Here is a 22,313-nt window from a genome sequence, read left to right on the forward strand (position 1 = left end):
ATATATATATATATATATATATATATATATATATATATATATAAACACATTACCACAAATGTTCAAAGTCTAAGATTACTGAACATTCATACAAAGGCTTTGTAATATTGCCTCACATTTCCACAGATGTCAACATTAAAGAAAACATCGTGTATAGAAATGAGATTGTTGATCAAATAAAAACCAAAACCATGACAACAAATTCCAGCATAAAAGTGCACCTTGCACTGCCCTAAAACATGCTTCTCAAATTAAAGGAAATAAATAAAGTCACAACAGGAGGCTTCTGTTCTCTGTAGCCATAGACATCAATGGAAACCATCCATGAAACCCCCTTGACCTTTAGATGTGGAGAAATGAGTCACTTTAATGAACAAATGCATGCAATAAACTCACTTTCCCCTGAAAGACAGTGCAGATGTAGTGTATCTTTCTCTGCAGGGCTGAGCTTTGACTGAACGCTTCCTCAATGGGGACAGAATACCTGCACACCGACAGTCCCGAAACTTAGCAAATCAAACTTAACAGCACAAGGACATACTCCTCATGCTCACTGGGTGATGGAGGAGCTGTAATCTGGACGCCGGGTCTGGATGATTTTGGGTCGCGGCCGTCTGAAGCTGTCCGTATCGTCCTCGGCACCAGAGCTGTCCTGATCACTCTCACACACATGTACCACCACGCTGGGGGTAGTGGGGGTGCCAGAGTGTAGCTCGTATTTCTCCCCTAGAAGGATTCATAAAGAGACTGAATGAAGATCAGGAATGAATATTCAGCGTCTTTTTATTTATTTATTAAGAAATACAGACAAGCAGTTTTTCTTTTTATTATACACATGAAGGTACCTGGGCCAAGTCTGGCGATAGCACAGAGAAGGTCGTAGTTGATGACAGGTGTGGCATCCCCAGCCTGTTCCCATCCCACAGGAGGAGATGGAGGTGGAGAGAGTAGGAATTGCTTCTCTGGTTTAGGAGGCTCCAGTCGTGCACTTCCTATATGTACTGACTAAAGAGGGAAAGATGGAATCACAGTGGTAGCAATGATTAAAAGTACATGACAGATTTTGGAAAATGGTGGTCACTGAAATAAAACTTTTGTTGCTAGTCAGAACGACAAGAAAAGAAATATAAATAACTTTAACATACCTGGGCAAAATAAAGTCGGAGCTCTGAGCCGTTGAAGTTGCTCTTGTGGAGCCTTGCTCTCGCCTCTGCGGCTGCCAGAGCATTGCTGAAGTTAATTCTCACTCGTCTGAAGCTCTTGAAATATTGAAAGGTAACTTCACCATCAAAGGAGCGAAAGAGCTCTTCGAAACTAGCCTGAGGGAGAAAGCAAACAGAAATAAATACGCAGAAACCTGAAAACACATTTTACATAGAAATAAATCCAAGTGAGCTGTAACTGCAATTGGCAGGGTTTTTTTTTTTGTTTGTTTTAAAAAAATCAAGTTATGAATTTAAATCAGGCTATGACAGACTAACATTTTGTGAATGTGTCTATATTAATCCTCAGTGACGCACAAAATGCTAATGCTGTACAAGTGCACCAAGATCCTGGTTTCCAGGGTAACAAGGGAGAATCAGTGAGGGATGAAGGAGCACAGACAAATGATGGTGGAAAAGGCCCCATGCAAAACGGTATCAAGATTGCATTATGAGCCAACAGCCTGAACCACAGTCATTTACCTACAATGTGTAATGTGTGCGTGTTTGAGCACTATGTCATCACTCACGTCAGACTCATAGCTCTGAAATGCTCCTATTTGTCATTCCACCCCTGCTCATTTCCATTATTTTCCATTTCCCCAATCTTTTCTTGTTCTTTTGTCTGTCAACGTGACTAACCGATTAAGTCACAGTAGTGACTGGATAAAACTATCCTGGAAAAGCACAGCAGTGAACTGATGTTAAACGAGGTTTTTAAATGAATATTGCTTTGCTGTGCTGTCTAACAGTTACACAACTGTTTGTTTTTCCTCAGATGTTTCTGAGGCATTTTCGGTTCTGTGACTTTTCTGAAGAATTACATACAACCTAGGATACATTTCTGTAATCACTCTAGCAAATCTAGAAACAAAACAAAATCGAGTATATTTGATCAGTCTACACTTACTAGAACACAGTCACATTCAGGTGTTTTGTGATGCACAGAAAAGATCACTGACTAAAAGCACTAAAATACAGTACCCTGGCCTCTGGTCTGTTAAACATATCCAGATCCTCTAGGGATGCGATAAGGCAGAAGCGGTTGCACTTCATGGTTTTCAGGTGCATGATGGATGCTCGCTGAATCCTGCAGAGGACTTCAGAAGTGAGAAATCTGAAAGGGGTCCGTTTTGCCTTCCCCAGCGTGAGAGCAGAATGAGACCTGGATCAGAAATAAATCCTAGTCTTCTTCAATTTTGCAGTTAGGTGTACTTTTCTTTCTCTTCTATCTTCCTCTTTTTGCCGTCTGTTGAAGTCAAGGCTGTAGTTGAAGGAAGAGTTTGATGCCGGAAATAGGTCACAGCCGAAATGAGCAACACATCAAAACCAGCAGAAAGAGAGCGAAAAAAGGTGATACGACGGAGGCACGCTGACTTGTTAACAGAGCATAGGAAAGCTGTGTTGTCCAAAAAGAATCTTCTGGAAGGGACCATGTGTTTTTGCACCACTGATTAAACGTCTTTGAGGCTCAGTCACATTCGTGTGCTCTCTGCTCTTTATGTAAGAGCCTCAGCGGCACAGTGACAGACCCACCCCCTTCAGGAAGGGAGGGAGTGAAACCTCAGTCCTCCTTCCTCGCTGTCTGTGCTGACTCATCTGCACTGACACCAAGAGCACAAGGACTGGAAAACGTGTGTCACTGCTGACTATAACCTAAACTCAGTTTTACCAACCTCAGTCTGCGCCGTTCCGACACATTCCTGCTGGGCATGCAGAGCTGGAAAACTGTAATCTATCACACACAAATGCGATCCTCTCTCACGCCCTGAACTCCCTCCCTTCATGAGCGGGATGGAAAATCTAAATCAGCTGAGCTGTGCAATGAGGCAGCTGTGTTATCAAGAGCTCCCTGCAGCATACTTTCCACAGGTGTTAATTCCCTTCATCTCTCTCTCTCTCATGCTTTCTGTTTTTGCTCCGTCCATTCGCTCCCCACCCTTTCTCTCTGACTCCAGAGCCAGCGGATTTGTCCCTTTATTGTGGTGCAGTCAGTCCATCATTTTAAGTGGCGTTCAGTGCGAAGACGTCACACTTATTTTTACACTACATGACGTCTTTCTCTCCATGTCTGGCAAGCCAAACAAATACAGGCCTTTCTTTTATCCAACCCAAAGCCTCTCAGGTGAAATAGTCAAACCATTGTGTCACAGTCACTGAGATGAGTGGACCTATATCAAAACACTCATTAGTGCGTGTGTTTGTGTGTGTTTGCTGAACAAGGCCAATATTTCGGTGAGGCCAGACCATTTGTGTAGTGGCAAGTTGGAAATATGAAACCAACATAAAACAAAGGGAAAGAATGTAGGTGCTTTGAGGCAGGGCTACGAAGCTTCTAACAAGGGTGACATTTAACAAATGACCACATATTCCAGTCAACTCAAACTGATCATATTCAACAGCTTTAAAAGATTTAGAAAGCTTTAACGTTGAAGTCATGCAGTAAACATCCTTAAAAAAAGAAGCCTGTAATTTATCTACCACTTGATTCTATACTATTATATATTTAAATCCTTTTTAACATCATAGGAATATGACTGCCAATGTTAGTAGGCCACTAAATAAAAATAATAAATAATAACATGGCTTTGGGTAATGACTGGTAATGATGTACGTAGGCTCGGCCACATTAATTCCATCGACTAATACACAAGTCACAAAGTAAACACAATATTATATTGTCGCACTCGTACACACAGCTTCTGTCAAGCTTCCAGATAATTGCTCTGCTGTCATTCACAATGTCCTTTAGAGGACTTTCAGAACAGGAACAACTTGCACTTTCCACTGACTGGACTGTTTATGAGCTTTAAAGAAACATATCACAGTCTAAATGTGCATTTCCAGACTTTCCAGACACACGAAACCCAGTGGAATCTTCCATCACACGACTATCAGCTGACCGAGTCCAGCTGGAGCTCAACTCTTACAACATGGTGCATTTCGAAATTTTTATCTTGAGATACTTTGATATGAAAATCAGTCAATGCTTATAAGAAATAATCGAAACAATTATTTTTGTTTAACAATTAAATCAGTCTAATTACAAACACCTTAAACCACACGGATCAATCAGATAAGACTTTAGTATAATCATGAAAAGTGTCTGAAAGTCATCAGATATATTATATGAAGTTAATTATTAATAAATATGAATAACTTTCAAATATTAAACAAGTAGATTTTTATGAATACAAATGTTGTATCATATAACACTTACAATCTACACAGGCCATGGAAAATTAAATTCTCTTATTCAAATATTTGTAGAAAGGTACTCCTTTAGAAAATATGCAGCAATGATGCCAATGACTGCATCCAAAAGTAAACTCTTAAACAATAATTACTATATACTATTTAAAATGTGACAGAATTTCTGTACGTCACCCTGTTTTCCAGATATTAACTGAGTCACTGTTGATGAAGTACTATTTGAGATTATAACAGTGGCTCTAGGTACTGCATGGTGTAAAGATAAAAAACTTTATGATGACTTTCAGCATAGTGGCACAGTTATATCGGTACTACGGTAATATCGCGATATTAAAGCTTCGAAATAAGTGAGCTACTACACTAACCACTGTGAGTAAATAATAAAATTAACCGTGTTTGCTAGAAAGCGAGCTAATGTTATGCTAACTGTTATATGTGAATACAAAACAAAATGTAGCCATGTTTGATCGTAAGCGAGCTAATGTTCCCGATTTTATTACTTTTTTGGAGTTCATTTCCAAATTCAGTTATTTATTCCTTCCTAGTTCTCTGAAGACATTTTCCATTTGCATGATTTCATCACTCTACGGAACAACATATGAAATATGTGGCACATTGAATTAGTTACTTGCCAAATGTATGATTATTCTTGAGTTTTTCCAATAGCCAGTTATTCATGCTCATTAATAAAGAAAACCTGGTTTGTCTGTTTTCATTTATATCTACGTATTTCTGTAAATGTGGTTCATTTTGTAGATTTGAGTGATGAATTAACTCAATATTGCGTGGTATTGTGATACAATACTATACCAGCAGAAGTAAGATATGTTTATGGTATCGTGACAACCCTAATCCACACCAATGGTTTAAACACATTTAAGAAATCTGAATACTATATGATTTTCCATTTTTCCTGGTCCACTCAAACACAGTTTGTTTCCCCCTAGTTGGTTATTCTGTCCCACCTGGAAACAAACATGACTGTCATGTTGGAGTGTTTGAGTATCTAGTCCATAACCTGGACACAAACATTTGTCAAGATTTTTTCCCCTTCTTTTTTTTAATTATTATTATTTTATTTATTTATTTATTTTTACATATGGCACTTTGAGCACAACACCTTATTATATTCTGTCACAGAGCTAACCACAATCAACAATTCGATAGAGGCCTTAAATATTAAAAAATAACAAAAGGGCAAAAACACATTGCCACATGTCTGAAACTTGTGATAGTGCCATGTCTGATCTCTGCATCTGTGTGATTTGTAAAATAAATCTGTATTGATGGAGCTCATCTTTTTTCTTTCTTTTTTTAAACAGATAAAGAGGTCCTTGACTGTAAAAGGTTTGAGAACCCTGCTCTATACAAAACTGCAATACTGTTGCATAGTCATACACCAAAACAATTATCTTGTGCATATTAGTCTTTGCCAAAATAACGACTTTGTCGCTTGATCTAGAGATTATTTAGTCCCATTTACTGACTTCATTCAAATCTAGCAACTTTCTGAGTAGAGATTAGTTACTGCCCTGCTCTCAATATGGCTCTCTATCTCACATTTCACAACAACTGGTTATACAAATTGAGAGAGTAGTTTCGGTCGACTCACCAAAAGCCTGACTGAGCTGCGCTTGCATGAGCAATGCTCCATCACTGCTCACTATTGTCCTTAACAACCAATCATTGATCACCATTGTTCCCAATGACCGATCACTGGTCATCATTGTTCACAGTTCACAAAGTAAAAGTAAAAAGTAATTAAACATTTTGTGGGCCCTATTATTAATGTAAATGTGTATTTCAGTAATATAGCTAAGGAGGAGGGTTTCAGTTACAAGCATTTATACAACGTCAATTCCAAAAAAGTGGGGATGCTGTGTAAAATGTAAATAAATGTAAATAAAAACAGAATGCAATGATTTGCAAATCTCATAAACCCATATGTTATTCACAATAGAACATAGAAAACATATCAAATGCTTAAACTGAGGAAATGTACCATTTAAAAAAAAAAGAAAAAATTTAGAAAAAGGTAATTTTGAATTTGATGGCCGCAACATGTCTCAAAAAAGTTGGGACGGGGGCAACAAAAGGCTGGAAAAGTTTTCAATTCTAAGTGTTCTGATATCCAAATGACCACGAGGCTTTGGTAAATGTGCAAATTAGTCAGTGAGGTCATCCGGTGACTCATGACTTGAACAGGTTCTGACAACATGACAACTTCTGACTCACTCCTAACCTATGAATAAGAAGTTAAAAACTTAGCTAAGATGAAAGTGGGTACTGAAAATAGCTCTATGGACTCTATTTGTTTTCTCATTTGCTTCCAATATTGCTGCTACAATACTTAAGAGTTTAATACAGTTTACAGCCTGTGTTCTGTGAATTTACTGTCCTGCACTCATCTCACACTGTTGTGTATTTTCACTTTATGTGGTCTGTACTCTTGTGTTGCACCATGGGCCTGGAGAAACGACATTTCGTTCCAATGTATACAAACTATATAGAGGAATGTAGGGCTGCAACTATGTATTATATTATAATAGTATTTTCAATACTATTTTTTCATTTATTTAAATTAAATTCAAAAACTGAGTGTTACAAATATAAACTTCTGACTCAAACTTTACATTGACACAACCGCTTGTTTATCTATCAAGCATTATTTTTTATGGATGAACAAAAAAAAAGCACTGATAATTAAACTACTAAATTAATTATAAAATCTCACGTTCACTGCACTTTATGGTTTATGTTCCTCACTGCTTTTAATGATAATGAGTCTTTATTAGTCACACATACATTACAGCACAGTGATTTATTTATTTTATTTTTTTGAATATCCCAGCATGTTAGGCAGATTGTTTTACTTATGTTTACTTTCATCGTAGCATTTTAATTTGGACTGGAGCATGGAGGAGTGAGGAATCACTCCAAAAGTCAGCCATCTTGAAGGACATATCAATTATCTAATTGCACCACGAGGAGGCGAGGAACAAGGACTGAGGAAGCTTCCAGAGGAGCTAGGAGTGAGGATACACAGGTGTATCCTATGTGGAAGTGTTTCTTGTCGAAAAACCGGACGCGCAAATAAATTCCCCTCCTCCTTTACATCTGCCACAATCTCAAATAAAAAGTTATTTGATGGTGTGGTGGAATTTTGTGTGAAATATAATTAAATAATATGTTTGCAATGAGTATTGTAATTAATTGATCATTGCATGCTTGGATATGCAAAGCTGCACAAAATATGCAATAATTTATGTATTGTTTATTAATTCATTGTTGAATAACCCAGACATTTCACATACTATCAGTGAATTTAGCTTTTTTAAGAATGTTGTTATTAACCAAACTCCAACAACATAACGGCAGATCCCTGAAGCGCAGTGACCTAATCCAGCTAAGCACGGTCATCATTAATTAACGTTGCTTTGAAGTGACGTTTGAGAAAGCGAGGATATTCCATTTGACTTGCTTCGATTCCTCTCTCCTCACATCTCATCCTTCCATCCTCCTCTCACATGCTAAGGGGGTGGAGCTATGACGCAAGGAAAGGAAGCAAAGGAAACGAAGATGCACAAATAAGAAATGAGAAGCACACACTGAGGATTAAGGAGCACCCTGGGTATCTGATAAAGCTAGCATCGCATTACGTGTGTATGACGTCATGTGCCACCAACTAGGAAGCGGCTTATACTTCTGATTAATAAAAAACGCTAGTGTTCAATTTAAGACTATATTTCTAAACTGCATACACTAGACGGTAGAGTATACAGTACATAGTGTAAGTGTATAGTATGTCATTTGGGACACAACTGGTCTGTACTCTCCGATGTGTGTTTTCGGAACAGAAGTAACGCAACAAGTAGAGTTGTTGTGTGTTTCTCATTTCTTATTTGTGCATCCTCATTTCCTTTCCTTGTGTCTTAACTCCACCCCCTTAGGATGTGAGAGGAGGATGGAAGGATGAGATGCAAGGAGAGAAGAATCGAAGCAAGTCAAATGGAATATCCTCACTCTCTCAAACATCATGTCAAAGCAACGTTAATTAATGATGACTGTGCTTAGCTGGATTACCTCACTGCGCTTTAGGGATCTGCCATTATGTTTGTTTGTTTTTTTTGATGTGCCATTATGTTGTTGGAGTTTGGTTAATAACAACATTCTTAATAAAGCTAAATGCACTGATAGTATGTGGCACACTTGCTCACTCCTCTCGGCACAATTAGAGAATTGATATGTCCTTCAAGATGGTTGACGCTGATCGACTTCCGGGTCACTGACTGGAGAACGGAGTAAACGAGGAAGCATCAATTTTTGTGTACTGAGAAGCACCCAATGAGTAAACGTGCCGACCGATTAATCAATAATCAGATCTGTTTGATTATTTTCATAATCGATAGGTTGTTGCAGCTCTAGAGGAATGACAAGAAAAACCCACTTAAATAAAAATAGGATTTGTTGGTCTTGAATATTTTATATAACAATGGAGGAAAAAACGGCAGTCAGTACAATAATGAGTTGCTTGCCCGTTCAAGGCAAAGAAGCAAAGAAACAAATAAACAAAGAGACTGGCTAAATTTAGGTGCATCTTTATTATTATTATTATTATTATTATTATTATTATTTCAAAGAAACACGTTCGATATTTCTTCAGAAATATAAGCTCCAGGTTCTTCTCTGTCTTCACATCCATCTTTCAGTTAACAAGCGACATTAGCATAAACACAGCTAGCAGACTGAAGGTGACAGTAAGACAACTACTCACTCGGAGCTGTCCGTGTCGGAGCACTTCTTCATCAACTTTATACGCAATTAAAGATTCAGGAAGCGCTGTGAAGTGCACGTTGACCAGCTCGTCTTCCTCCGCCATGTCTGCCTGCTGCACGATTTCCAGTCTCCAAAGTAACGTTACAGTTAGCTAATGTCAGTTAGCTAGCGTCACAGCCACCCGGCTAGCTCCCAAGCTAGTAAATTTGTGCACACTTCAAACGTTCGGAAAAACAGATACTCTGCAGCCCTCCGTAATATTTTATCTGAATGTGTAATAAAAGTGTTTTAGATCAAACAAACGGTCGGTTGTCAATCAATGAAATAAGGTTAAACCATAAAAAAAAAAAGCTCATGTTTAATATGTGAACCGTATCGAGTTTTCCAGGCAACTACTGGAAGAGCAGATTTCAAAATTAAAGCCTCGGGAATGCTTTCATATTTAACACGTATATAAAAACATCTAAAAGCCTTTCAGAAAAAGGAAGCTCGTGTTTTAGAGTATCTATTCAGTCTGTAAACGCAACTATTTACAACCCAACACGCAGTGTAAACTTTCACAGGAAGCAGACAGTCATCTGGACGTTAGCTTGTTTTGTGTGCAGACTTCACACAGCTCTGAGCACATCCCCAGATGCCAAATCTTTTCAGGGGAAAACAATGACAGATGGAGTAATTTGTTTTTGTTACTTAAATATAGAAGAGACTAAGAAATGGATAGAAAAGAAGTGCACTGGTGGGATAAACAGTCAGTGATCGATTAGCTCACGCAGGCACAGTTTGGCGAGTCGAGTAAACCTGCTGTCTGACCTTGTCTAACTAACAGCTGTAAGCTGTACCGAGTGCAGGACAGTTGCTAACTTCTGCTCAAAGATTTCTACGCCTTTTTAAAATAATAATAATAATAATAATAATAATAATAATAATAATAAAACTACTATAAAGTCACTAAAGGCGTCTAAAAATTCGCCAACCCTGAATACTGTTTACAGCAGCTGAAGCCCTTGCTGGTTTAGTCAGCTTGCTACTGTGTGTACAATATGGTTTTATAGCTAGGTCCATAACAATAAATTAGCAACATACATTAGGGATGAATGAATGTGTGTGTGTGTGTGTGGGCACTATGGTATGTTTTGGATCATTGTCCTGCTGTAAGATCCATCCCATTTTAAGCTTTCTGGCAGAGGCAGTCAGGTTTTCATTTAATCCATCCATCCATCTTCAACCGCTTACTCCTTTTCAGGGTCACAGAACCTGGAGCCTATTCCAGCCCATCGGGCACAAGGCGGGGTACACCCTGGACAGGGTGCCAGTCCATCGCAGGGCACAATTACATACACATTCACACACCCATTCACACACTACGGACACTTTAGACACACCAATCAGCCTACCATGCATGTCTTTGGACTGGGGGAGGAAACCGGAGCACCCGGAGGAAACCCCCGCAGCATAGGGAGACCATGCAAACTCCGCACACAAATGGCCCTGGCGGGAATCGAACCCCGGACCCTGGAGGTGTGAGGCCACCGTGCACCTCGTTTTCATTTAATATCTGTTGATATTTGATAGAGTCCATGATGCCATATGTCCTAACAAAATATCCAGGTCCTCTGGCAGAAAAACAGCCCCAAACATTAAAGAGCCACCACCATATTTAACCGTGGGCATGAGGTAATTTTCCATATGGCTACCTCTCTGTGTGCACCAAAACCAACTCTGGTGTTTATTGCCAAAAAGCTCTATTTTGGTTTCATCTGACCATAGAACACGATACCATACGAAGTTCCAGTAGTGTCTGGCAAACTGAAGACGCTCGAATTTTTGGATGAGAGTAGAGGCTTTTTTCTTGAAACCCTTTCAAACAACATGTGTTGATGTAGGTGACTTTCTGACCCCAAGATGCAACTAAATTCTCCAGCTGTGATCCTTGAAGATTTTTTGGCCACTCAAACCATCCTCTTCATAGTATGTTGAGACAATATAGACACACGTCCAATTCCAGACGTCCAATTCCAGTACTTCAAATAATAAATCGTAGGGGTGCCAATAATTGTTGCACACCTATATTTAACAATTTTTTATAAGCCTGTGTTGTGTTTGCAATTGTTTAATATCCATGAGAGCAGAGTATTTTTGTTCTTTGAGCAACAGCCTAAACAATAAAGAATTTTTCAGTCTTCTTTGCTCATGTTTATCAAGGGTGCCAGTATTAGTGGAGGGCACTGTATGTACTATATAATAAAACAGTGCCAAGTGTGTTTTAAGGATGTTCAAATATGAACATCATAGGAACCGCAGCAGTAGAAGTGTGGTTCTGGTATTGGCATCACTTCAGACAGCAGCAGCAGTACATGTACCACTGGGTGTGGAAAACTTCATCAATTATCTAGCACTTGAACACTAACTAGGTGAGACATTTTCAAAGGGCCAGAGGAACCACAGTTGCTAGATCCAAAAGAATTTACCACACAACATGCATTCGGAAGTGCTCTAACTTTCAATGCACGAGACATGTAATCTCCCCCACAGTGAATGCTTAAAACAGGCACATGAAAATAATGCTAATAGTCAGCAAATAGAGAAAAAAAGAATCGTCTTCGTCATGGGCATTTATTTTAATAATCATATGGTGCATTATATACAAAGCAGGCTTGTCTTACAGCAGAGGAAAAATCCAAACCATACTGTGTAGTCAAAATTGAAGGTACACTATGATAGGAACATGGTTCTTACACAAAAGGTACAATAATACACAGTGCCTCATACAGGTTGAGTACCAATCATCTTTATTATTTAAAAAAAAAAAAAATTCAGTTGGATTACATTCCTATTACAGAGTGGCCTAGAAATGGGACAAAAAAAAATCCTCGTCACTAATTTGGCTAGTCTCCTTTGTGATTTGTGCCAGCATTTGGGGACGTGATAAAACTGTCAAAATTTATTCTACTGCTTCAGACCTTCTAGTTCAAAATCAGTACTCAGTAATAGTTGACCAAGTTTGTGTATCAGTTTTATATGTATTGTTTTATTAGTAGGATAAATTTGAAACTTGAAGGGAATGTGTAATTTCATTTATCAGGTAAAAAACAAACAATCCTAGTTTGCTGTAACAGAAATAATATTTCCAAATGAGTAGCCTTATACTAATTGGGGATGATGTCTCTTCATAAAATACTGACACTATACCAAAAAACAGAAAGAAAATCAGAAAAATTAGCTAAATGCACCAAAATGAACATGAACACGAACACCTAGACAAGTCACTGAACATATAGTATAATGTACAGGTGTCTCAACAAGAGCAGTTCTAAGTACATATTATGCACTCTTGTTTTAATCTGACCATTCTGAAAATGTTGAATAGCATAAACAACGCACCCTATCACAAACCTCTACTGGCCATATACATTTCTAAAGCATTTCAAATTATAAGATAAAATGGCACTGTACACCCATCAGGCTCTAAAATCCAGTACAGTGTAACTTTTTTTTTTTATTCCCAGTTCCAGGTCAGATCATGTACAACTGCAAATCTGCACAAGTAAAATATCATCTATGAAGCATAGCATTTAATGACAATTTATCCTCAAATTTTTGTTTCTTTATTTAAAAAAAAAAAAAAAAAAAAAAAACCTTCACAAAAGAGTTAAGAACAAATAATGGAATCCTGATCACAAAAGTACTTTATAAATGAGATTTACATTTTATATGGGATTTACATTTGATGCGAGTCATGGAGCTTGGTGGTCTAAATTCACACTGTTAGTCAAAAAAATCAACAAGAGTGCAGTTTGGAAAAAGTAGATTCTTTCAACTGTCAACAGAGACCACATTGAAATTCAAACAATACTTCACTGTAAATTTGACCAGTGCAGTGTGTTTGCTTTGATATATAAGGCGGCCCTTAATCTTCCTGAAGACACACAAAATTATCTCGTCTAGCAGATCAAATCCTGTGGTGTCATCGGAAAATTAGATTGTTGAGCCATCCATGGGAATCAGTACTGTTTCTTAGATTTACAGTTTAAAATCCAGTGGCGTCTTCATTTTGTCTTCTCATTCAGCTTTGTACAAAGGGTTACCATCAAAGTATGGTACCATTAACCATGAATCGTTTACTGCAAAATAAATAGAATGTGAGAATAAGTTCAAGCAATTAATCTGCAATTTCACAGGACTGATCACATAACAAATGGGCTGAATATAAAACTACAATTCAGACAGCAAACTGCTGACTGTAAACATGACCATAGTGCAAATGCAATGCACAAGCCAACTTCTGGTGACTGTTTTCAGGAAATACTGAATTCATATACAAAACTCCACATACATACTGAACAAATAAGAGAAGATATTCATTTATATATTAGTGCATAAACTATTACAGAAACTGTAAATGGCCATGTGGCAAGACAACTAATTAGCAGACACTGTAGTCTATTAAGATCGGGAAGACTGATAAGATTTGTTAAAGGAGCAAATGCATCTGACTAAACAGTTAGGCTAAGTTCACACTACACGACTTTCAATGTCGGCAGATCACTGTGCTGTTCATACTACACAGCTTGCTCTCTTGTAATCGGGAGTCATGAAGTCCTTGTGGTGTTCACGCTACATGATTGCTCGGCAACAGGGGGTCACACACACTACACGATCTGACAACGACTGTCACCCGATGCCTCTATCTGGTGTCCGAACTACGTTTAGTCACGAAAACGCACGCGAGAGCTGACACAGACATATGACACGAAAGTCACGCGCGAAACAGGAGTTGTTTATTTGTAGATGGATGTAGGACAGAAACAAGTGGTGCAAGCTTTTTGTGTAATTTGTGCTGAAGAAACCCCAAAAAGACAAAGAAACTGGTTGAAAGAATGGATTAACACACGCGGCCAGCAGGGATTGTGTGCTACAGAGAGCTTCTACAGCTTGTACGGCTTCTCCCATAGTTTTCTTAGGTTTCCCTTCCTCATGGTGACCTCACCCCATGCCTTGCTCTCTCATTGGCTGTAGCTCGTCACCACAATTACCGCCAGTGACGACACTTTTCATACCAAATATCCGTGTGGCATCGCCGATGCCTCTGCGATGCGTCATTTAGTTCACACATTACGATCGACTGCCGAGCTCATGTGTTTATCCAGAATTGGTTTGATTTGCAAGTTTCTATAATTGGCAAATAAGCACGTGTGGCTTACAGATAAATAACTATACATTTGGTCACTGAATTTGTCATAAATCTGGCAAAACAACCATTTTTGACACCTTACCCATTTTCCATTGTCAATCATCAGAGACCCATCTCCTCTTTACTTTCTGCAATCTGCTTACATTTCTAAAAACAGAGAAACACCAATTATAGACTGATGAAGTACAGCATTCATTTTATGAAGATATCACTTTTTTATACATATATACTACAGCATTGCTGAATTCTCAAATTTGATTGGTCAGAAGGGGTTGGCTAATTTTCTACAACATAATAGTAACAGTCATAACTGATGTGGTGAGTTTTCTGTTAAATGTTTAACATTTATGAAAGCAGTCTTGGGTGTCAGCACTCCGCAACACGACAAGCTGTTTTTTGTTTTACTAAATTCAATAAAGAGGAAAGAAGTCTTTAGCTGCTGTAACATAAGTGATAACAGCTACTAACTTGTCTTGTGCCATAACCTTAACCTACACTCACCATCCATTTTATTAGGAGTTTACACAGAATGGTGCAAATAAAAAAATAAATAAACATCTGCTGTGCATGGGTCTGCAGGCTAAACTCTAGAGACTGGTGTGTGTGAAAATCTAAGGAGATCAACAGTTCCTGAAATACTCAAACCAGCCCATCTGGTACCATCAACCATGCCACAATCAAAGTCACAGAAATCTTACTTTTTCTTCATTCTGATGTTTGATGTGAACATCAACTGAAGATCTTCACCTGTATCTGTATGATTTTTTGCATTGTGCAGCTGCTGCATGATTGGCTGATTAGATAACTGCATGAATGTGCAGATGTTCCTAATAAATTGGACAGTGAGTGTATAACAAAGTTTAAAACGCATGTATCATTTATTAATAAATTAGAAATTGTTATCTTTGACAAATCCCTGTGATATAAGAGGAATAAAACTCTTAAAGGCATGCTGTTATAGAAAAACATTAACAGCTCTCCACTTTATGCTCGGCAGCAGCACAGCTCCCTGTTGTGGATTATTTTCCCCACATCACGACATCCCATTGTGTTTTATCCCTTACTTAATACATCCAGGTAACCCAAATTGACAATTGCTCAAAAACTGTTGCAAACACTTATAGTATGGTAATTTTCCCCACCTCTGTCAGCTCCTTAATACTGATGCTGTTAGCCTGCTGTGCCACTTTTCTCTTGACTTCTTCAATATTTGCCAGATTAGGAGTAGGAGCTGGGGGAGGTTTGTTGGTGATGGTGGGCAGCGGGGGCATAGGGGGCATGGCTGCCAAGGCTCCCATGTTAGACAGCGCCGCAGTCATGGTGGCTGCTGTCATACTAGCCATTGCAGCATTCATAGGCATGTTTGGTATTGCAGGCATACCAGGTATTCCCATCGGGATATTCATGGGCAAGTTGGGAACTGGCAGGGGCAGTGGCAAAGACAGAGGGGCTGGAGTAGGAGTTGGCAAAGGCAACTGGAGGATAGCCTTGGGCCTAAGGCTCTCTGGGATGGGCATCCCTGCTTTAGCACACATTGCTGCAGCATTAGCTTTAGCGATCTCTAATAGCTGATCCTTGTCTGTGAAGACAAAAAGTAATAATATGAACGAACAAGCTGCGAAGATGCCCATTTTCAACTGCATAGACATTTCAATGTGTACACTTACCTAGCTCTGTGAGACGTGGTGGCGTCTTACTAGCGCTACGACGCGTTCTTGAGGTGGACCTTCTTTTTCGGAGGATGAGAATGGGTGAATGGCTTGGCTCACGCTTCCACCGATCTCGCCTGTCAAAAGAATGGCCTCGAAACATGGGTCTCCTCCGACGAGATGCCGAGCGAGATCTTTTAGATCGTGAATGACGGGCCCTTGACCGTGATCGTGACCTTCTCTTTCTGGTAGGGGAACGAGATTTTGATCGTTTGTTTTTTTCTAGACTCTTTGACCTCTTCCTTCGAGCAGGAGAACGTGATTTAGACCGCCTTTTTCGTACTGGTGATCTAGACTTAGATCGTTTTCTTTTGGGAGATTTAGACTTTGAGCGCTTGGTCCTGGTACGAGATTTAGACCTTGATTTCCCCCTTTGAGTGACTGATCTTGAACGCGATTTCCTTCGCCGGCCAGGGGACCTAGATGTTGACCTCTTCCTTGGGCTCTGTGAGGAAGATCTAGATCTTCGCTTCCTTGTAGGGGATTTAGACTTTTCCCTACCACTAACAGACTTCGATCTGGACCGTGCCTTATGGGTTGAGGAAGCAGACCTAGAGCGCTTCCTTCGAATAGGTGACTTAGACACCCTGCTGGGCTTTAACCCTGATTTTTTTTTGGCTGGACTTGGTGTTCGTGATCTTGAGTTATCAGACTGCTCGTTATCATCTGACCCAGAACTCTCATCCTGAGCCAATGGCTCTGATGAAGAGGACCTTGATCTAGATGCATTTTGCCTCCCAGTGCCCTCCAAGGTGCTCTTAGACTCTTTACTGGAGTTTTTATTTTTTGATTCAAGTTCCGTTTGTTCCAAGTTCTCATTTGAGGTGTTTTCTGGAGATAGATATTTATCCGTCAGTGGCTTCCATTTTTCGGCTGGAGCTGCTTTGTCTACTGCAACAGAAGCTTCTTCTATTTTGGACTCTGATATTTCCTTATCATCACTTTTAACTGACAAATCTTGGTCTTTGGCCGGTGACAAAGATCTAGACCTGCTCTTAGCTGGAGACTGACTTCTATCTGAGGAAAGTCTTCCTCTCGAATTAGATCTAGATCTGGATGTGTCTTTCGGTGAATTGGATCTGGATCGCTTACTTTTACCTTTTTGTGCTCCTCTACTAAATTTAGGTGAGGCAGTCCTTGAATTACGAGAACGTGATTTTGACCGCTTACTGCACTTAGGAGATCTTGATTCCGACCTTGTCCTACGTGGAGATTTTGACCTCCTTTGTCGAACTGGGGATTTTGATTTGGAGCGCCTGGAGCGCAGGGGAGAGCAAGATCTGCTTCGTCTTCTTGGGTTTCTAGACCTCGATCTAGAACGTCTGTTTCTCCTCATTCGGGATCTAGATCGCCTGAGGATCACAACAGACCTTGAACGGGTTCGTCTCCGTCTCCTGATTGACCTGGACCGAGACTTTCGTGTACGGGATGGTGGTGTCCTCCTTCGAGAGTGTGATTGTGAGCACCTGCCTCGCCGAGCAGATCTTGAGTGTGACCTTGAACGGTTCTTTCTGCGAGAAATTGATCGTTTTGACCGTGACCGTGAACGGCGTAGCTTTACAACAGATCGAGATCTTGTTCGTCGGCCACGTCGTGGGGACTTGGTCCTGGATCGTTTGGTTCTGGTATTGGACCTGGATTCAGAGCGACGCCTTCGCTTTCCAGACAGGGACCTTGATTTGCGCTTTGGGCCTCTGACAGATCTTGAGCGTGACCTGTGACTTTCTGATGGTGACCTTGAATGCCTTTTTTTGGTACTACTGTTCCTTCTCGAGCTAGAAACAGACCTTTCTCTGGACTGTGATTTATCTTTCCGATGTGCTGGTTTACCAGATGATTGCTTTGGAGTTGCTGAACGACTGTGGCTTGATTTATCATCAGAACGTGACCGAGACCTTAACCTAGAGACTGACTCCTTATTTCCCTTTCCTCTCTGATTCTCATGTGGTTCCTTGGCTATGTTCTTCTGTTTAAGTTGCTCTTTGTGTACATTCTCCTGCTTGGGAATTATATCAGGGAGCTCCTGAGTTTTGCTAAAACTTCTATTCTTTTCATGGTTCTCAATTTTGAGGTCATTTTCATTGTGTTCTCGATTTACAGTTTGCAAATGTGCGTCCTGTGGAGACTCATCTTCCCTCCATGCTGGTTTTATGCATTCATTTTCAGTATGCTCAGATTTGCTAGTGACTTCTCCCTTTTTGTCATCTGGTAGTGACAGCTTATCTTTACACCGGTCATTTGAAAGCTTCAGTGCAGTCACTGGTGACCTCCTGTCTGAGCTAGAAGGGTCCAATGCTTGTGGCAACTTTGACTCAGATTCCGATTCGGACTCGGATTCAGATGTACTCGCTGAGCGTGAACGAGGAGAATTTCGCTGTTGCTTTTCTTCTTCTTTTCGTCTCTTTTTCTTCTTCTTTTTCCCTGTATGACGCTTTGTTTTTCTTGCCTTGTAGTCATCATTGTGTGGTTCTGTCAGAAAAAGAAATTCAACACATGCAAAAAAAAATACAAACAAAAAACCTTAATTTGGAAAGCACATTACAGTGCACAAAGAATCTAATCTTGGCCATTAGCTAAGCAATGATACAGATAAATTCTAACCTGCAACAGAATTTTTTGCAGATTCTTTATCTTCATCACGATCCCCAGACTCGTTGGATGGGTCTTCTTTTTTTACACTGGGGTAAAGGTCACAATGCATTTAATGGTGTAATTGCAAATGTGTGTCTATTTTAAAGGCACATTGAGAAAACCCTTACCTTGACTTTGTTTGAGATTCGTGGTCTGATTCCACTCCAGATTCAGAGCTGCTCTCTTTCTCATCCTTCTTCTTCTTGCGCTTCTTCTTACTTTTGTGCTTTTTGTGCTTCTTATTTTTCTTTCGTGGTGTTTCACTGCCATCCCTGAGAGCATTATCTTCACACTGAATAGTTTCAGTTGGATCACCACTCTCTGTGGGGAAAACATTCACAGCTTCTTTTTTTGCTTTGCATTAAAGATTTGCTCGTCTAAATCCAGTATATGCAACTGTGAGCTCTAATAAAAAAAAAAGTCAAGTTTATATTCTTCAACACATTTTTCTAATCATGAAACTGCCATTGAGGTCAATGCAATTCAAATAATGACATTCCAGATTAGCTTTCAACCGCCAAAGACACTTGTATATATGCAGAAACGGCTTCAAATAGATTTGTTGACCAAAAACATTTTTGCGCTTCCTCCCAAGACAAACATATCCTTTTCCAGGTACAGCCATTATACCCACAGACACTATCATATCATTAGTGAAATGGTGCATTTCACTGCATGTTGTACTGTGTATGGTTGTGTGTGAGACCAATAAAATTTTCATTTGAAACTTGCACTTGCCCTATTTCTTTAAATCAACAAAACTTTTCACTGTGTTCTTCAGAGGTGCTATTTTATAAGCATAAAAAATGTTCCATGTACTACCACTGAATCAGTGTGAAATGTATATTTTCATAATTATATGCAGTCCAGCTTCTCGGTTACATGTATGCTGTCATATTGTCTGTTTTACAGTGAGTGCACAGTATTACACAAACACACACCCCCAGATATATATTCAAGTGAAACGTACCGACAATGGTGTTCACAGCACGTTCCATTTCTGCAACTCTACAGCTGTCCTCTTGAACTTGGTGTAAAGAGGGAGTTTGTCTGTCCTGGATATGAGAAAAGATACCCTCACTGTTCACTCTGTTGAAAAAAAGATTATTTTGTTAACAATAACAGCAATACTGGACACAAATAACCAAAATACAATGTTTTAGAGTACATGCTCAATATAAAACGTCAAAATTTGCTTAGGTACAGGTTTCTTTCAGTGAAATTATCAAGCACAATTAATTTTTCCTATTCCAAACATAACTTAAAAACAAAACAATACTTACTGAATTTGACCTAAAATCAACACAGAACAATCTTAATCCTGACACACAATTTATGCAAGCTCTGTCAATGGATGTGTTTACAGATCATGCATGCTGAGAGGTATAAATATGCAAGGAATAATACTTTATAGTTTCTATAGTAACAACTAACTCACAGGGCCTTGCAGGGCAGACAATCTACATAATCTAAGGCTAGAAAATGTTACAGCTATAAAGTAAGTGAGAACAGGAACTAAATTGTCTCGCGGATGGTCCACAACATGAAATCTAACTATAAAACATTGAAATGTGCCATGTATTTATTATTATGTGCCATTAAATAATTATTAAACATTGTAATCATTTTCAAATCGCTGTGGTATATGTGGAAAAACACACTTACATAATCCATGTCAATAAACATACTCAGTACAACCCAAAGTGATTTAGTAATTTTATATAAATATGTATGTCTAATGCTAACAGTATGTCTTTTTCAGTGTATTAAAGTCTGCACACATTAACAATGTTTTGAATGCTATTAAGACCCCCACACCACCATATCAACGATTTCTCAGAAAAGTGTATCTCGTAATCATTTATCACGATATCGATATATCGCCCAGTCCTAATACGTACCCACTGCAACCCGGTTTTAATACTGTACCATTACCTAAAAGACCTTTGGCCTTCAATCGGCATGTTTGCGCTAACTAGCGTAAATATTAAGGAAAGCCATTAATTACTACACCAGTCAGTTTATAGTAGTGTTCAGCTTGGTCAAATAGCGCCAAACCTTTCAGTCAGATAGTGAGACAGTCATAAACTCATGAGAAGAGCTGCAACGGGTTAGAGAACTGGAAAACTCTGCGGATAAACATCTGCCAGAATGTTAATACAATAATAAATACAGAAAAAAAAACCCTATCATATAAATTCGCTCAAACGCGGTACAGGTAGCGGTGCTAACGGAAACCGCCACAAAAGACCACGCAGATACTTCTAGAATTAGCCATACTAACGTTTTAGCGCTCGAGTTAGCGCTCGGCAACTTATAAACTTTAAACTATCGCCCCAAAATGATCAGTTAGTATGCAGATGACCTGTTAAACACGCTCGTTTAAGGCTGGAAATGTGTGTTTGTGAGCGGGGTGAAGCTGATGCGGCGTGCAGGATGTGGTGTTGAGCTTTCCTTAGCTAACCAAGTTCACCTAGCAAGCGATACAGCGGCGTACATTCAAATGATTCATAAAGAGGCTTGGTTTGTGACAACTTCTTGTTAAACCGTGACGGGGTTTTGCAGATTTATAGCCACAATTAACAGTATTTTTCATTTCGTTTGAAAACAATCTGGCTGGGCCCATGAGCACAGCTAGCTCAACTGCTCAGTACAGAGCCAACAACCGAAGCGTGTGTAAGAAATGTCTCTATACTAATTTTAGTCTATCGCGAATCATTCAGAAGATGGTGGTATTAAACCGCGATGTTTAAATATCAACCAGAACAGCAGCCGCTGGAGCAGAAGTAAACGACTGTCCTTTCTCACTGGATGGCTGTAGCGCTAACAAAAGGAGAAGTGCTGCTGAATCTCACCGGCCTCCTAGCAGGCCAGCTAAACCTCGTTAGCGCCTTACACAACAGCGCGGTTCTTCACTAGCGCCACTGAAATATCTCTGCATGCGATACAAAGCACAGTAGAGTGAACTGAACTAACAGTGCGTACAGATATGAAATAAATATACTGACCGTTAACTATGATTTCCGGAATTACTCTGTGTTACGAAAGCACAGTAAAGTTGTTCGGTGATGGTCGCCATGACATTGTGCGGCGGGTAAATCCTCCAGGAGCACGTGCTCTCGAATTACCTCCTACACACACAGGCGTGTAGCGCCACCTAGTGATCTATCCATCCATCCATCCATCCATCCATCCATTTTCTATACCGTTTATCGTACACAGCCGAGCCCAGGGGACTCGGGGAACAAGGCAGGGGGACAGCCTGGACGGGGTGCTAACCCATCGCAGGGCACAATCACACACACATTCATACACTACGGTCAATTTGGAAATACCAATCGCATGTCTTTGTACCGGAGGAGGAAACCCGAGTACCAGGAGGATACCCCCAAAGCACAGGGAGAATATATAATATAATTGAAACCCCCAACCATGGAGGTGCAAGGCAATCGTGTTAACCACTAAGCCACCATGCCCCCTATCTATCTATCTATCTATCTATCTATCTATCTATCTATCTATTTGTCTGGCTGGCTGTCTATATAAATCTCTCTCTCTCTCTCTCTCTCTCTCTCTCTCTCTCTCTCTATA

At 39.6% G+C, this 22,313-nt stretch overlaps 2 protein-coding genes across 3 annotated transcripts; both read right to left on the bottom strand.

Moving 5' to 3' along the window:
• Positions 1-21: 21 nt before the first annotated feature.
• On the bottom strand, positions 22-9,557 carry rcan1a (regulator of calcineurin 1a). 2 transcript variants are annotated; one of them, XM_053626737.1, is made up of 4 exons: positions 9,190-9,557; positions 1,146-1,319; positions 846-1,005; positions 22-726 (listed from the first exon to the last, which is right to left on the bottom strand). In XM_053626737.1, the coding sequence occupies exons 1-4, from the start codon at positions 9,292-9,294 to the stop codon at positions 551-553; spliced, it is 615 nt and encodes a 204-aa protein (XP_053482712.1). In that variant the 5' UTR covers positions 9,295-9,557; the 3' UTR covers positions 22-550. The 2 variants fall into 2 exon arrangements, with proteins under 2 accessions (XP_053482712.1, XP_053482713.1); XM_053626738.1 differs by lacking the exon at positions 9,190-9,557 and adding an exon at positions 2,187-3,124 and having other exon boundaries at positions 23-726.
• Positions 9,558-11,794: 2,237 nt separating this feature from the next.
• sona (SON DNA and RNA binding protein a) lies at positions 11,795-21,870 on the bottom strand. Its single transcript, XM_053626740.1, has 8 exons — positions 21,731-21,870; positions 19,693-19,811; positions 18,851-19,043; positions 18,693-18,769; positions 16,050-18,560; positions 15,525-15,961; positions 14,465-14,529; positions 11,795-13,312 (listed from the first exon to the last, which is right to left on the bottom strand). The coding sequence occupies exons 2-7, from the start codon at positions 19,718-19,720 to the stop codon at positions 14,485-14,487; spliced, it is 3,291 nt and encodes a 1,096-aa protein (XP_053482715.1). The 5' UTR covers positions 19,721-19,811; positions 21,731-21,870; the 3' UTR covers positions 11,795-13,312; positions 14,465-14,484.
• Positions 21,871-22,313: the final 443 nt, after the last annotated feature.

This window comes from Ictalurus furcatus, chromosome 6 (genome assembly GCF_023375685.1).
Source record: "Ictalurus furcatus strain D&B chromosome 6, Billie_1.0, whole genome shotgun sequence".
NCBI classification, from domain to species: domain Eukaryota; kingdom Metazoa; phylum Chordata; class Actinopteri; order Siluriformes; family Ictaluridae; genus Ictalurus; species Ictalurus furcatus.

Excerpts from the sequence above, each read along its gene's own strand:
- rcan1a (XM_053626737.1), bottom strand. The coding sequence starts at position 9,294 with ATGGCGGAGGAAGACGAGCTGGTCAACGTGCACTTCACAGCGCTTCCT. Across the intron at positions 1,320-9,189 it reads TCCGACACGGACAGCTCCGA|GCTAGTTTCGAAGAGCTCTT; the intron begins GTGAGTAGTTGT and ends TTTCTCCCTCAG. Across the intron at positions 1,006-1,145 it reads TCCGACTTTATTTTGCCCAG|TCAGTACATATAGGAAGTGC; the intron begins GTATGTTAAAGT and ends TTCCCTCTTTAG.
- sona (XM_053626740.1), bottom strand. The coding sequence starts at position 19,720 with ATGGAACGTGCTGTGAACACCATTGTCG. Across the intron at positions 18,561-18,692 it reads TGCAAAAAATTCTGTTGCAG|AACCACACAATGATGACTAC; the intron begins GTTAGAATTTAT and ends TTTTTCTGACAG. Across the intron at positions 14,530-15,524 it reads GTATTAAGGAGCTGACAGAG|AAATGTAAGCAGATTGCAGA; the intron begins GTGGGGAAAATT and ends CTCTGTTTTTAG.